Raw genomic sequence first — 13,515 nt, 5'->3', positions numbered from 1 at the left:
CCATTATCTATACACCGCTTAATCCTCATTAGGGTCGTGGGGGCTGGAGCCTATCCCAGCTGACACCCTGGACAGGTAACCAGTCTATCACAGGGCTACACTTAGAGACAGACAACCAAGCACACTCACATTCACACCTACGGACAATTTAGAATCACCAATTAACCTCAACATGTTTCTGGACTGTGTGGGAGGAAGCTGGAGAACCCGGAGAGAACCCACACTGCACGGAGAGAACATGCAAACTCCACGCAGAAAGATCCCGGTGCCCCTACCGGGATGCGAACCGGCGACCTTCTTGCTGCGAGGCAACAGTGCTACTGCGCCACCTTGCAGCCCAATATAAAAACTTAAAGTAGCTAAATTATAAAACCTTACTGAATGTGTAGGTGTGTATACTGAATAATGTAAAATCATTAAAGTCTAGTACCAAAGTACAGACTAAAGGTATTTGTGCTTTAGTGTTTTTCACTGATTAGTGGTGGAAGATGTACTTTGATCACTGACTCAAGTAAAAGTATCAGTGCTCATAGCGTAGAAATACGATGATACATGTAAAAGTCATGAATTCAAACATTTGCAAAAATAAAGTTTTGCAAGCAAAATAAGTTAAAGGTTTTGAATAATTACTTTATCACTAATTTCACCTGTCCAGGGTGTCTCCTGCCTTCGCCCTATGTCAGCTGGGATAGGCTCCAGCCCCCCCACGACCCTAGTGAGGATTAAGCGGAGTATTGATAATGGATGGATGGATATATATATACACACACACATATATATATATAAATGACTTATTTTAGGTGTTGTTGTTAGGCTCTATATTATATATAGCCATATATGTTTTGCTAATAACAGCAACTGCTAAACACTTTCTTCAGTGCTGGAGTGTAACTAAGTATATTTACTCAAATACTGCCTGAGGGACTCATTTGATGGACTTCACGATTTCAGTTTAATGCTACTTTATACTTCTACTCCACTGCATTACAGATTTAACTGGCAAAAATAATTTCCTTTTACTTTTTGGGCTAATTTGTTTGATTTCTTACTATTTTTAGGTGTTTTCTGGGAGGCTTTTCTGCCTTAATATTAAATTAAATGCAATGCAGGACTGTGGTATTAGTACTTTAGAAAACCTTCACTTTCATCACTCACTTTTTCTGTATTTGATGTCGGCTGTAATTGTCCTCTCTCTTCTGTTTCAGGTATTTTCTCGTTATTCCTTGACTAAAACCCATTTCTACATACCTTTATGACTCTTTACGCTGCATTTTTTTTCTCCTGCATTTCCACCTGTGGACAAACACCTTGCAGTTACATATCATACCGAGCAGTAAGGAGGAGCAGAGCCAGTGGCAGCACCGGGCCAGACCCTTCCTGCAGCAGCCGCTCAGCTCGCACTGAACTCGGCCATGTGCGGCCAGTAGGAGGGGCCATGTGCTGAGGTGTAACCAGAAGGTGATGCCGTAAACACCAGCCAGAGTGTCGCAAACCAGGTGTTTTTTTTTTTTTTTTTTTTACAGGGGGGAAGGTGATGTCGTAAAGGGGGAAGGGATGGGAGGGGTGAGGAGGGGTGAGGAGGAGGGAGAGACAGGAGGAGGAGGAGGAGGGAGGAGGTGACTCGCGAACGGCTGCGTTTCAGACTCAGCGAGAGGATCATGGCGGATGGCCCCAGGTGTAAGCGCAGAAAACAGGCGAACCCGAGGAGGAGCAGCGGTAAGTCCCAACTCCTTCGCGGCCGCCGCTGGGCGACCTGGGCCGGCCGCCGGCGAGCTTTCCACTCGGTGAACTTCTCGTGGGGACTTTTGTGAGCGAGTTGGAGCTCGTTTGTGGGAGTTTTGCGGTAGTGCGGTGTGCTGGTGTACCGTTATACCTGGCTGGCTCCTCTCTCTCCGCCTAGCGGTGCATGTTGGCCGCCGGAGTGAACCGTTATATCCGCCTGGTATAATAACCCGAGGAGCGACTAGTACTTGTGTGTATTCTCCACTTTCATACACTTTTTTTTGGTTTTTAGCCACTTTTTCCCACCGACAGTGACACTTGGCGCTGCGCTTTTTCGCTTAACAACGTGGCCCGCTGAGCGCAGCTTGTAGCTTCTAGTTTTGCTGGATGAAATTTTCAGGGCGAGGTTGTTGCGGGGTTTTAGTTTCGAGCTAACTTGCTGCTCAGTCGGCCCCGGACGAAGCTGCTCCTCGCTCCGGTTCACATTTACCCAACTTTGAGTGTCTGTTTAGTGAAATAGCGCCGTCACGATGAATGTATGGTGTTTTTTTGCATGGACTCTGGTCCCCTTCAGTGATGGCAAAGAGATGGGATGTTTATTTTATCTCCACTTCACCCCTCCCTCCTACAACTGCAGCAGCACATGCTCCCTTTAGTTAAGGTAAGAGTGGAAATTACCTTGTTCATTCTCTTAAAGTAGATTTGACGAGTTTGTGCACATGCATACGTGCGTTTCCTTATTACGCGCACCAGACTGCGTTTGGAAATGCGGCGTTTTTTGGTTATTCGGCGTGTGTTTTGTGTTGATTGTGTCGCAAAGTGCTCTTGTTGCACATTTTCGACTTTTGCCGTTTGCACCTGTGAATTCGGGTGTATGCACCGTTAACGATGCTGAACATTAACGTTGTTTTTAGTGCATTTTGGGGATATTTTGTAGTTTTTACGCATGGTTTTGGAGTTATTACGGACATTGGTGCACATTTGTGGTTAGTTGCAGCAATCCTCTAATATCTTATTGGTTTATGTGTATTATATCTTTACATAAATGACCTCGCAATGGGTCTTAGTGCGCTGGATTGTTTTTATTTTGAAGTAAATGATGCATAAATAGTATTTAGCTGGAAGTGGGTGTAATAACTTTAAATTTAGACAACCCTCCGCAGCCAGAGTCCCTCATTGGACGGTTTCTTACCTGTCCTCCCCCCCTCTCGCACCGCATCAACCAATAAAAAAAGTAAACCCATAAATATATATATTTCTGGACACGGTTATGAGGTATGATGTGTGCGGAGCCGAGGGGCTGGAAAGCACCTTTCTTTTTTTCCCTCTCCTCCTGCTGACGACACGACGGTGACTCTGTGCGTCTGTACAGGAGCCATCATCATCATCATCCTCATCATCATCATGTTTACCTGAACGCGGATAACGGAGGCTGACAAATGGCCTAGAAATAAACAGAAATAACACCTGCGGCTTTCCACCGTTTAACGGAACAGGATCTGCTCGCCGTTTCCTAAAGGCTGTGCGCGTCGTGAGGAGCCAGAAAAACCCGCTCCAAATGTCAACTTGTGCAGGTAGAAATGCTTCTTTTTTTTTTTTTCTCCCTCCCTCTCTCCCCCTCTTCCATGGATGCTCGCTTCCCTTCATTCTCGCGGGATTTATCGTTTCTGACCCACTTGTGCATGTTTTTATCTTTTTTGATGTGTTTTTTGTGAACCGGTCGCCTCGTTTGGTCGAGTGCACTCCGCAGCTCTCTGCACAAATAAGCGCTGCATACGGCGGTAATTCCTCCGTTATTTCCCCTCCAAACACCGTGTGCAATGAGAGTGCATTAAAGCGGCCACCGCCAAACCTCTCCTGTCCATCTATTGTGTGGAGATAATTCGTTATACAATTTCCAGAGCGGTGTGCGGAAGGGAATGGCGGTCAGTACCATTACTGCAGTGAAGGCGGGGTTGTGCTGCTTGCTTGCTTTTTTTTTTTTTTTTTTTTATCTGGACCGGAGACAGCCAGGTACGCAAGGTGATGCAACACCTATAAAGGTGTATTTTAACCCATTTTCGCGTCATTTTCTCGCCGCGTAAGGCGCAGTTTCTGAATGGGAACGTCCCCAGGTGCCTTATTTTTGTTGTAATTTACGGGAAATCCAACGTTAAACGAGGATATAATGCGAACAGGAACCGATCCGTGTAAAAAGGGGCGCACAATCAAGATGGCAAAAGGTGTTGTGATTCAGTGCGCAACGCTCCCATCTGCTCACCTGCATCTCCTTTTATTCTCAACCTGCCTCAGTCACAGCTTCTTCTTCTTCTTCTTTTTTTAAAAATCAATTTTAATTCACATGATACCGAATTTGAATTTCCAGAGAGCTCATGTACCAGACATCAGCCTGCGTTAATGTACCATGACCTCCAGCCAGACATCTCCATGATGAGGCCAACAGCTGCTATTACTGTCACAAAAGCTCTAATTTTGAGCTTGTAATCTTCCTACCAGCTCACATGATCACATTACTTAATGCTGCTCGCTTTGAGTGTGATAGATATTCACATTTATATCAATAAAATAATAGATAAACTAGTTACATCACATGCCAAACTAGATCTTCCAGGCAATGGTTCACTTTGCAAGTTACAGATGATTTTCTTGACTAGCTCATAGCGTCATTTTGCATCAGGTAATAGCATAAAATGTGCAAAAAAACATGAAAATCATCACATTTTACAATCTGGAGCTAGAGAATGTTTGCAGTTTTGCCAGTAAAATTACCCAATCCTCTGAATCATAAGCAGCTTTTATGTGTTTTTTGCATACTGTGGGCTCAGTTTTTGCTGCAATATAAAGTCCCACACCTCCATGGGAACAGCACAGCCATGCCTAGGAGGAGAGAGGACTAAAACAATGTCTTTTGGGCAGTATGGCTCTGTAAAAATGACATGCATCTTAAAAAAGAAAAAATGAAAGTAAAATTTCTTTGGCTATGTATTAAAAAAAATCTAAAAACCTGGAATCGACATATCAAACATATTTCCAAGTGCCCTCAGATGTTACCAGTACTGGGATAAAAAGGTAACTGCGTACTATTTACACTTTACTACTTAAATTTGTAATTTGTTTCCACAGTCCTTTCCTCCCTGCACGATGCATACACAACCTGCAGTTCAGCTGAAGAGTCTCTGAGTTTTTGCTACGTCACTGTTGGATGCAGCTGAGTCCCTCATGACTTCCTGGTTGCACCAAGGAATAGAGAACTAGTCTTTTTTTTACAGAATTAGTTTATTGCAGACAGTTATTTTTTTGGCATGTTTTTAAACGGGACATGTAGAATACAGCGAGTGACTACATTTCAGATTTTTACACTTACGTTTGAATAATTTTCACAGCTGAACTACACGTCACAAATGAGTAGTTCAAGGCCTGTTGGAAAGTAGAAAATCTGATGTTTTTTTTCTTTTTTTTACAGTTTCTGGCTTTAATAAATGGTGTCATTTTGGCACTTTCTAAAAAACAAAATGTATTTCAAACTTGCTGGCAGATTTTGGGGTTCAGAGGGTTAATCTACTAATAGACTATTAGAATGATTGCTTCATTAATTTTCGTCAACTCACTAATCGGTCACCAAAAACATTAATAGATCGCTATCAGACGGAGCAGGTCATCTGTCATTGATGTCGGTTTGAGGCAGAGTTAGCGCTGATGACAAATCTACTCCCAGACCGTGTAATTTAAGCTAATTATTGACTGTGCTTTTTTGCTATGGTGGCTTCTCTGAAGTTTAAACGAGTGACAAACACACCAGAGAAAGATGGATGCGAGCAACGGATCACATTTTGATTTATCCTTGATTCATTTCTTATGCATGAGCAACGCTGGCAGTCAGGTTCATCCATCTCCTCATGCTTTGTCTGAAAAGTCATATTCTGAAGTTGTGACTATAATAAGCCACATCAGAGTTTGCTTGAAAGCAGACCGGGACTGTTTTCAAGTGTCTCTGTGCCACCAGACTTCAAATTGCATTGTTATTGGAAAGCTAAACAAACTTATAAAAGTTAGCAGAGAGCGGTCGTAGCTCTGCGTATCATTGATGTCTGGTAAAAAAGCCACGCAACAACCAGCTTTTTACCTCAATTAAACATTTACCAGACTTTATTATGCTCTTTAATATAATGTAGCAGCATGCAGAGTACATAAAACAGATATTCCAGGTTTTATAGACAGACATATTACATCAAATACAGCAGAGCAGATGGTAGGAAGTTGTTTTTGCTGATCTTCTGCGGCTCCACTGTAAATGGCAGGTGTCGGCCCTCCATGCGCTTTGCTGTTGTTGCCGCTTCGGTCACAGCTTCATCATCCATCCAATGCCTTTAGAGTTGCTCCGTGTTTGTCTGCGTACGAATGCATTCTCAGCTGGACTGTAATCTAACACTGCAATTTATGGACTACAGGAATGCAGCCTGGTGTTAACATACCTTGACAGGATAAACACAGCGGCCTACTCCCAGGCTCTGGACCCGGCTCATACCTACGAGCCCAGCCGGGACTCTTGCCTTAGCCGGTGTCTGTCCTCTGGAAGTGAAAATTGTACTTGGAGTGGGTGTTAATGGGGGGTTGGTTTCGTTTAGGTTCCCTTTTGGGTTCTAGAGTTGCTGCTGTGCTAAAAATGTTGCTCAGTTTCGTGTTTTATTATAATCCTCGGGCCTGTTTGAATAGCAGATGTGCATTTGGTGAAATTAAATGAAGAAGCATTTTTTTTTTAGCTGCTGTTTAATATCAGTTACATCAGGTCAGACATACGTTGATATGAAAGTGTTTACTCTTTGATCGGCCTGCTGTTGTTTCTGGCAGTTTCTCCATGTCTGCACAGTCGGTCTCTTGCATGCTGTACCAGCAAGCTTTGCATCATCTTTTTAGGACCACAACCCTCTCTTTAACTCCTACTTCAGATCAGTGCATTACAGTTCACTCTGCAGGACTGTGTTTTGTTGTAATACATGGCTCAGTAGAATAATGTTTTGATATAAAAGCGGCAGCGTGCGCAGTAGTCCTCTTTTGTCTTTCTGTATGAATGAACCATGTTCCTGAGGTCACCCTTAGGTGCTCCAGTTACAGCTGTCTTCGAGAGAAGAGCAGTCATGTGGGCGTCCATGCCTCTGGGGTCGTACTGAGCATTCATTTGCAGCTAACGTCTCGGGTTCATCCTAGTACACTCATTAGATTAGTCTGATATGTAGTAATTGATGTTGTATAATTGCATTTAGCAAACACAGTTGCACAAAACCCGACTTGTCATTGCAGCGTTACCCTGCGTGTTTACGTGGATGTGCTGCACCCGAAGCTGTTGCTCTATCAAGCAGTGATATTTTTAAAAATTTTCCCCTCAGCTTCGTGCTACTTGAGCGAATATCTACACACACGTCCTGCTTGAGGGCCGATGACGGGCTCAGAGGGAAACAGTGTGAGTGTGATTAGAAGTGGGGCTTGTGGTCAACAGTAGCTGTTAATTGATCCATGACCGGTGATCAGTCATGTTACTTTCTCCTTGTGCTAAAGAGCCTGGGGCTGTGTGTGGGTGTCTGTGTGTGTCTGTTGCACAAATGGGCCTGTGGAATGACAAAGCACTACAGGATGTCTTTAGCGAGTCAGCATTAACCCCTCCCCATCGCCTTTTATGGTCCGGAGGGGGAGGCTCATCGGGGCTACTGATGCTGCTGCTGCTGCTGCTATGACTAATTGAGTCGCAAGTGTGTTGTTTGTGTGCGTTGTGTTGTGTGGATGTTTGCATCAAGGTGGGAAACCGCTGCTTACCTCCAGGCTTTGCATAACAACACAGGCCTGCTTGTTTGGATTTACATGCATTAACAGGATGCCTGCGAGGGAGAATCAGCGGTTCTCTGCTGATGCCGTTGCGTTTCAATTAGATGACGCTGGCCGATAAAGGCACCTTGACAGATCAGGCACGGAAAAGTTGAGGCAGATGACTCAATGCAGCCTAATAAAGACGTGTATCGGGTTTAAACGGGATTAAGCAATATACATCCCCCGGTTTTTGAGTTGTCATAGCAGGTTAAATCAAATAACGGAGGCACAGTCGAGATCATTTTAGTCGCTATACAGCAGCTTTTACTGTTGTGTAACGGAGTGTATGGGTGACAACAGCAAACATGCAAGTCATGTGTTATGAGGTTGAGGTGAGGGAAACGCCAAGTGTGGATTAATGATGTGGGTTTATCAGATGGAAGTGTTAAGATTTACATGTGTTTTGAGAAGTTGCTGACGTAACCTGTGCCAAAGAGAGCAGCCACAATCAGAACCAGAAGTCGCTAAATCAAATGTCAAATGTCACTTATCATGCAGGTGTGATTTGCCCCTGCAGCTTTCAGGCTTATTTTTAGTCGAGGTGAAACGGAAGTGGTGCGCTGCCCTCTGATCGCGTATGAAACTGAAAGCAGCTAATCGTGCCAGTCGAGCTGGACTGCACCGAGTCGTCTGAATGAAATCTAAAAACACGCCACCTCCGTCCATGTCCTCAGCTCAGAGGTCAGAGGTCGATCAGTGGCGTAGCCCCGGAGCCGTGTCACTGCAGAAGCCACGCGAGGCCACGTGTGCCAGGAAGCCGTGTGGCAGCGAACAGTTTGGGGGCGCTCGCTCGGTTTTAGCAGTTTCGGTGTTACTTTCTGCTTAAAGGTGAAACCAAAGTACACAGAGAACGTATACGTCAGATAGAATGGTAGCGTAAAACTAAACAAACTGTGTGTCTTCACTGAAATAATGTCACTTTTAACCCTCTGAACTTCAAGCAGTGTCTGGGCGACATATTTACACACTGTGGGCTCAGTTTTTTTACTGCCATATAAAGTCCTGCACCTCTATGGAAACAGCACAACCATGACTAGAAGGAGAGAGAACTGAGAACTGTATTTTGTGCAACATATTGAAGTCATAATGCCATAAATCATAAACAAAAGTTGAATTTTTTGGATGATTTATACTACAAAAACTGAAATATGTGTGCGCACAGGTGTTTTCAATGTTGTAGATACGTCTTAAATTTTTTACAACCTTTACAAATGACATGACTCTGCATGTCAACTCCAGGAAGACATCTCAACATTCAAAGTGTTTCTCCAAACGAACTTGCTGACAGCTTGCTCCGCTGTGACAGTTTCTGAGCTGTGCTGCAATTATTTTATTGATCCAGTATATTTAATTTTCCTCTCAAACTGTCAAATCAGTGTCCACCAGTCTCCTCTGTTTCATGTAAACAGCCTGCAGTTCAGCCGAAAATGTTTTTCCATGTGACTTGAATGCAGCTGAGTCACTCATGGTTTGCACCAAAGATGAGCAGATTTATTAGGATCCGAGCACTAACAGTGCAAGGACCCGATTGTAACCTTAAGGTTTCTTATTACTCTGTACTGGCGAAATGAAACTTAAATCAGACGGCCTAAACATGCCTCAGAAATCACCACACACCAGGACTGGTGAAAAATGTGATATTTTAACCGTCTTGGACCTGCCACTGTTAAAATGGCTCCACAGCGCCACCTTGAAAATTTGAACGAAGTCCTGTCGGAAGCATGTTTGATGTAGAGCTACGCAATTTGGTACACATATAGAGCAGGTCAATACGAACAAAATGCACGAAGCTCTAAAATGCAACACGGCTCAACTACGCCCCCTACATTATTTCAACAGAGTCTCATTTGGGGCTACGTCCCTGAAGTGCACGAAGGCCGACAGTCGTATGTCGAGGACCCGTCCAATGCCGCTTGTGGCTTTAATTAAAAAAAACAAAACAAAATTGCTACAACATCTATTTAGTGCATAATTTGGACATTAAAAAAATAGGCATGAAGAATAAAGTAATTTTTATAAACTGTCAAATAACAGAGCTAGAACTCAGTTATTTTTGATTCAGGTCATGTTGAAAAGCTGCAGATTCTTTCTATTCTCATTGTTTTTAGTTATAATAAAGTGCAGAATGTAAACACTTTTGTGCATTTACATCAATCATGTCAGTCTGTGAACACCAGAGTCAACTCTAACTGTATCAGGGGTGAAAGACAGACGTAAAAGACAGGTGGACAGAGGAGGACAAAGTTTAGAAAAGGTAAATTTGCTGTTTCCTCATCTTGTGCAGTCTCATTCTGTGGGCTGCAAAAATTATTTTATCTCAAGTATTCAAATACTGATGATAATTATCCACATCTTTAGGAGAGATCATGATTTTAATGTCTGTTTTTTTTATCTGCATAATTTACAAGAAAATGTTGCTCAAAATATTGTGTCTGTTGAGACAGGAAATGCTGTGCTGTGGTAAGATGCAGGAGCTCAGGAGACTAAAGGAAAGGATTTGTTTTTGTTCTGTATAGTACGCCGTGCTAAATTAAAATAAGATTACAGTCAAGCCAAATCCTGCTCCCGCACATTTACAGTGCCGTTCAAAATTGATGTTGTGACGACAAAGTTTGCTCGCTGCCACCTACGCTCCAAACAAAAGCCAAATGTGGAACCAGAACTGAAATTCACCTCCGGAGCCAGCGGTGCAGAAAATCTCAGAGGAACTGCCAAAGTCGTATTTTCATTTAGGTGGCCTAACCCATTTCCACAAGTAACCTGCTTTGCTGTTGCCTTTCATCCTTCCCATTCAACCACCTGAATATTCATGTATTCAAGAGGCTCCCTGAGCAGCTAACAGCTAAAACTTTAATCTATCCTGTGGTGGAGGCTGATGTGGAGTAGAGACCCAGTTTCTGCTGCTGACCAGCTCCCCAATTAATGCGTGTGTGTTAAAACCTTCGTATACATGTGCATTTGAACACAAAAACAGATGCATGAACTCATTTGTGCGATTGTGTGTGTTACGTGTGCACGCAGGCCAGTGTGTGTCTAAAGAAAGAGTCCCATTCAAAGTCCTGTGTGAGTGGGAGAGGGGGAGCACTCTTTCACACTCACCCGGTGGGAAACTCTTCTCCTTCTCCTTTGGTGGTGCTGCGATTTGCATATCCTGCCATCCTCCATTCTCTTTTTTCTCCTGCCGCCTGAGAGGCAGAACAGAGGCTGAGGAAATCAGTGAAAAACGCACCCCAAAGCCCCGCCGCCTGCCTCCGGGCTCAGCAGCGAGCCGCAGCCGAGGGCGCCGTGCAGCAGGGACCGAGTCGACTCGTAATCCCGGGCGTGCCGGCCACTGAAGTGGATTGCCGCCCGCCTGTGATAGGCAACTCACTTTGATTCACTTCCATTTAAAATTGGGACACATCTCTGAGGTAAACCCGAAAAGAAACAGGTGTAGGGAGGCTGATACGAAAAGAAACTCGGAGCCGAGAGGAGAGCAGCAGCGGAATGATGGAGCTCATAAATAAAAGCACAGTCACATGCAAAACACGGAGACAGAACAAAAATGAGACGCGACTTTAACTTCAGATTCTCTGACCTCAGCATTTGTTCCACCACCAAATTAATAAAGACATTAGTGCCACTCATGGCTGCAACCTGCAAGTGTCTTCATTATCCATTGATCAGTTGATTGTTTTCTTCATTAATTGATTGGTTATTTGGTCCATAAAATGTCAGAAAATAGTGAAAAATGTTGATCATAGTTTCCCAAAACCCAAGATGATGTCCTCAAATGTCTTGTTTCATCCACAAGCTGAAGATAGTCCGTTTAATGCCACAGAGGAGGGAAGAAACAAGAAAATGATCTTATTTTAAAAGCTGGAATAGGAAAAAGTAGTTGACGGCTAATTGATTAGCTGTGGCAGCCATAGTGTCGTTTAGTTAAAGAGTTAAATATTCAGTGAACTAATTGAAAGAAAAATGATTGTCTTAAAGCATAAATACTGAACATTCATAAGTTCTGTGTAGATTTTGTGCTTTTCTTTGCTGTATGAATATTTTTAGATGATCTCACATTGTAATTTCGACTTTTGTTTTTGGAGATTTAGGTGGTTTAAATAAACGTAGCTGCAGTCGGTAATAAAAATACTCGTTGTAAATGCACCCGCCTGATAAAATGTTATTAAAACAAGTAATATCTAGTATTTGGCGAGTGGATAATTTATTTATAATGTCAGTGATTTACTTTTAAAGAGACATTGAATAAATTTGCATGAAAAACAGGACAGAGGATCGTATAAGTGTAAATATTAACAGAATTTAAGAGCTGTTTTTTAGTGAAGTGACGAGTTGTAAAGTGCAAATTATCTGACTTATTAACTCGTTTTAAGAAAAATAAGGCTGTAAGGCTGAATTCTGCTGACTTGGTGAAATGTCTTTAGTCTGTGCTTTAGAAAAAGCTTTTTTTTTTTTTTAACCTTGCATAGCTTTGTATGCTTTGTAAAGGTCTGCGCTATATAGAGATGGAAAATATTTCTTTAGGCAAGTACCGTAGCGTATCCTTTTCTTCAGGTTCACCAGGCTCTCTTTCACAGGAACCAGATTATTTTCATAGGGATATTATGTATTAAAATAACCTCGGCCAGTGATTTGGCGTTTTATTACTTTAACAAACCGAAGCTATATAAAACTACAACCCGAGCCACGTCGTGCTGTGAATATTCCAGCTTATATGTGATCGAATGAAGCTTAAAAACAGAGTCAAACGTACAGTAGTAGCAGAGGAGTCGACCTCCCAGCAGCCCCTGTGGTCTCAGGAGACATAAATCATGAGCGGTGGACAGGTGGGTTAGGAGGGGCCTGACTCACTAAAGACACCCCTGAGACTTCAGAGGGTACAGCAGCAGCAGGACAGGTGGGAGTGGAATAGAGAATTAGATTAGAGGCACAGTGGAGTGATTTATTCTCCCCTTTTGCACCGCTTTCCATTTGACTCTTTTTTTTTTTTTTTTTGTCTTTGAAGCAGAAAATTCAAGCAGACAGCGTAGGAGCCATTTTGTGTCAAATGCATAAATTTGTGTTGTTTTCTTTTGGTTTTGTTTGCTCTGCCGACCATCAAGTGGCGCTTCTTTGTTCCGATAATTGGAGGTTGTGTTTAAGGAAGTCAGATGCAGGTGTTGCTGATTGCACGTTTTTTTTTTTTTTTCGGCGGGGTTGCCGAGCGGCTTGTGGAATATTCGTCCCGCGTCGCGTGCAGGTTACAGTGGATTAAGATTGAAGATCAGCAGGCGGTGAGCTGATTAAATGTGCACAGTACATCTGAGTCTGATCATGCACAAATTGGTCATAAATCACAGCAATTCTCACAATAGCCGCACATGGGACAATAATGAATTTATGCGACAAGTTGCATTAAATAAAGAAGCAAATCAGCTCACTGTTCAAAAAACGATTCATTTATGTACGTTTTTGCACCATATCCCCTCTTTTAGGGAGGTTGTTGCAAGGAAAAAAACAATCTGTAGTAACATGACTTTCTCATGTCTTTCATGCTCCTGTAGCTTTGTGGGTGTGTTTAGCATCCAGCTGGTAATCTGCATACACAGCTCTGATTGGTCGTCTATTTTCTCTCATTACTACTGTGCTGGTGCAGGATGAGTTCATTGCTGGAGTTATGTTTCCGTGCTTTCTCTCACGTGACAGAGGTCCCCCAGATCAGCTTGTGTTACACGACCACTCCTGAGTCTTTTAGTAGTAATGGGTGGTGCCAGAATGCTTTTTGTGCTACAATTTACAGTAATTACGGCTAAAGGAATTAGTCAATGAAGTGATTGTACAGCCAATGGAAAATTAATTAGAAACTATGTTGATAATTGATTAATTGTTAGTCATGTCTAAACCCTCTCAACCCTGAGCAGTTTCTAGGAGGGTTTTGCACCTCTGCAGAAACAGCAT

General features: G+C 42.9%; 1 protein-coding gene across 1 annotated transcript in view; it reads left to right on the top strand.

Annotated features, from left to right (window-relative positions):
* Positions 1-1,643: 1,643 nt before the first annotated feature.
* LOC103364416 (zinc finger E-box-binding homeobox 1-like) overlaps positions 1,644-13,515 on the top strand; it is an 85,851-nt gene continuing 73,979 nt past the window's right edge. The window contains exon 1 of the mRNA XM_008291533.1: positions 1,644-1,716. Coding sequence (XP_008289755.1) covers positions 1,659-1,716 — 58 coding nt within the window. The 5' untranslated portion in view covers positions 1,644-1,658. The remainder of the gene's footprint in view (positions 1,717-13,515) is intronic.

This window comes from Stegastes partitus, unplaced genomic scaffold, assembly GCF_000690725.1.
Source record: "Stegastes partitus isolate 25-593 unplaced genomic scaffold, Stegastes_partitus-1.0.2 Scaffold748, whole genome shotgun sequence".
NCBI lineage: Eukaryota > Metazoa > Chordata > Actinopteri > Pomacentridae > Stegastes > Stegastes partitus.
The sequence above is the reverse complement of the archived record's forward strand: the minus strand, read 5'-3'. Positions and strand labels throughout refer to the sequence as shown.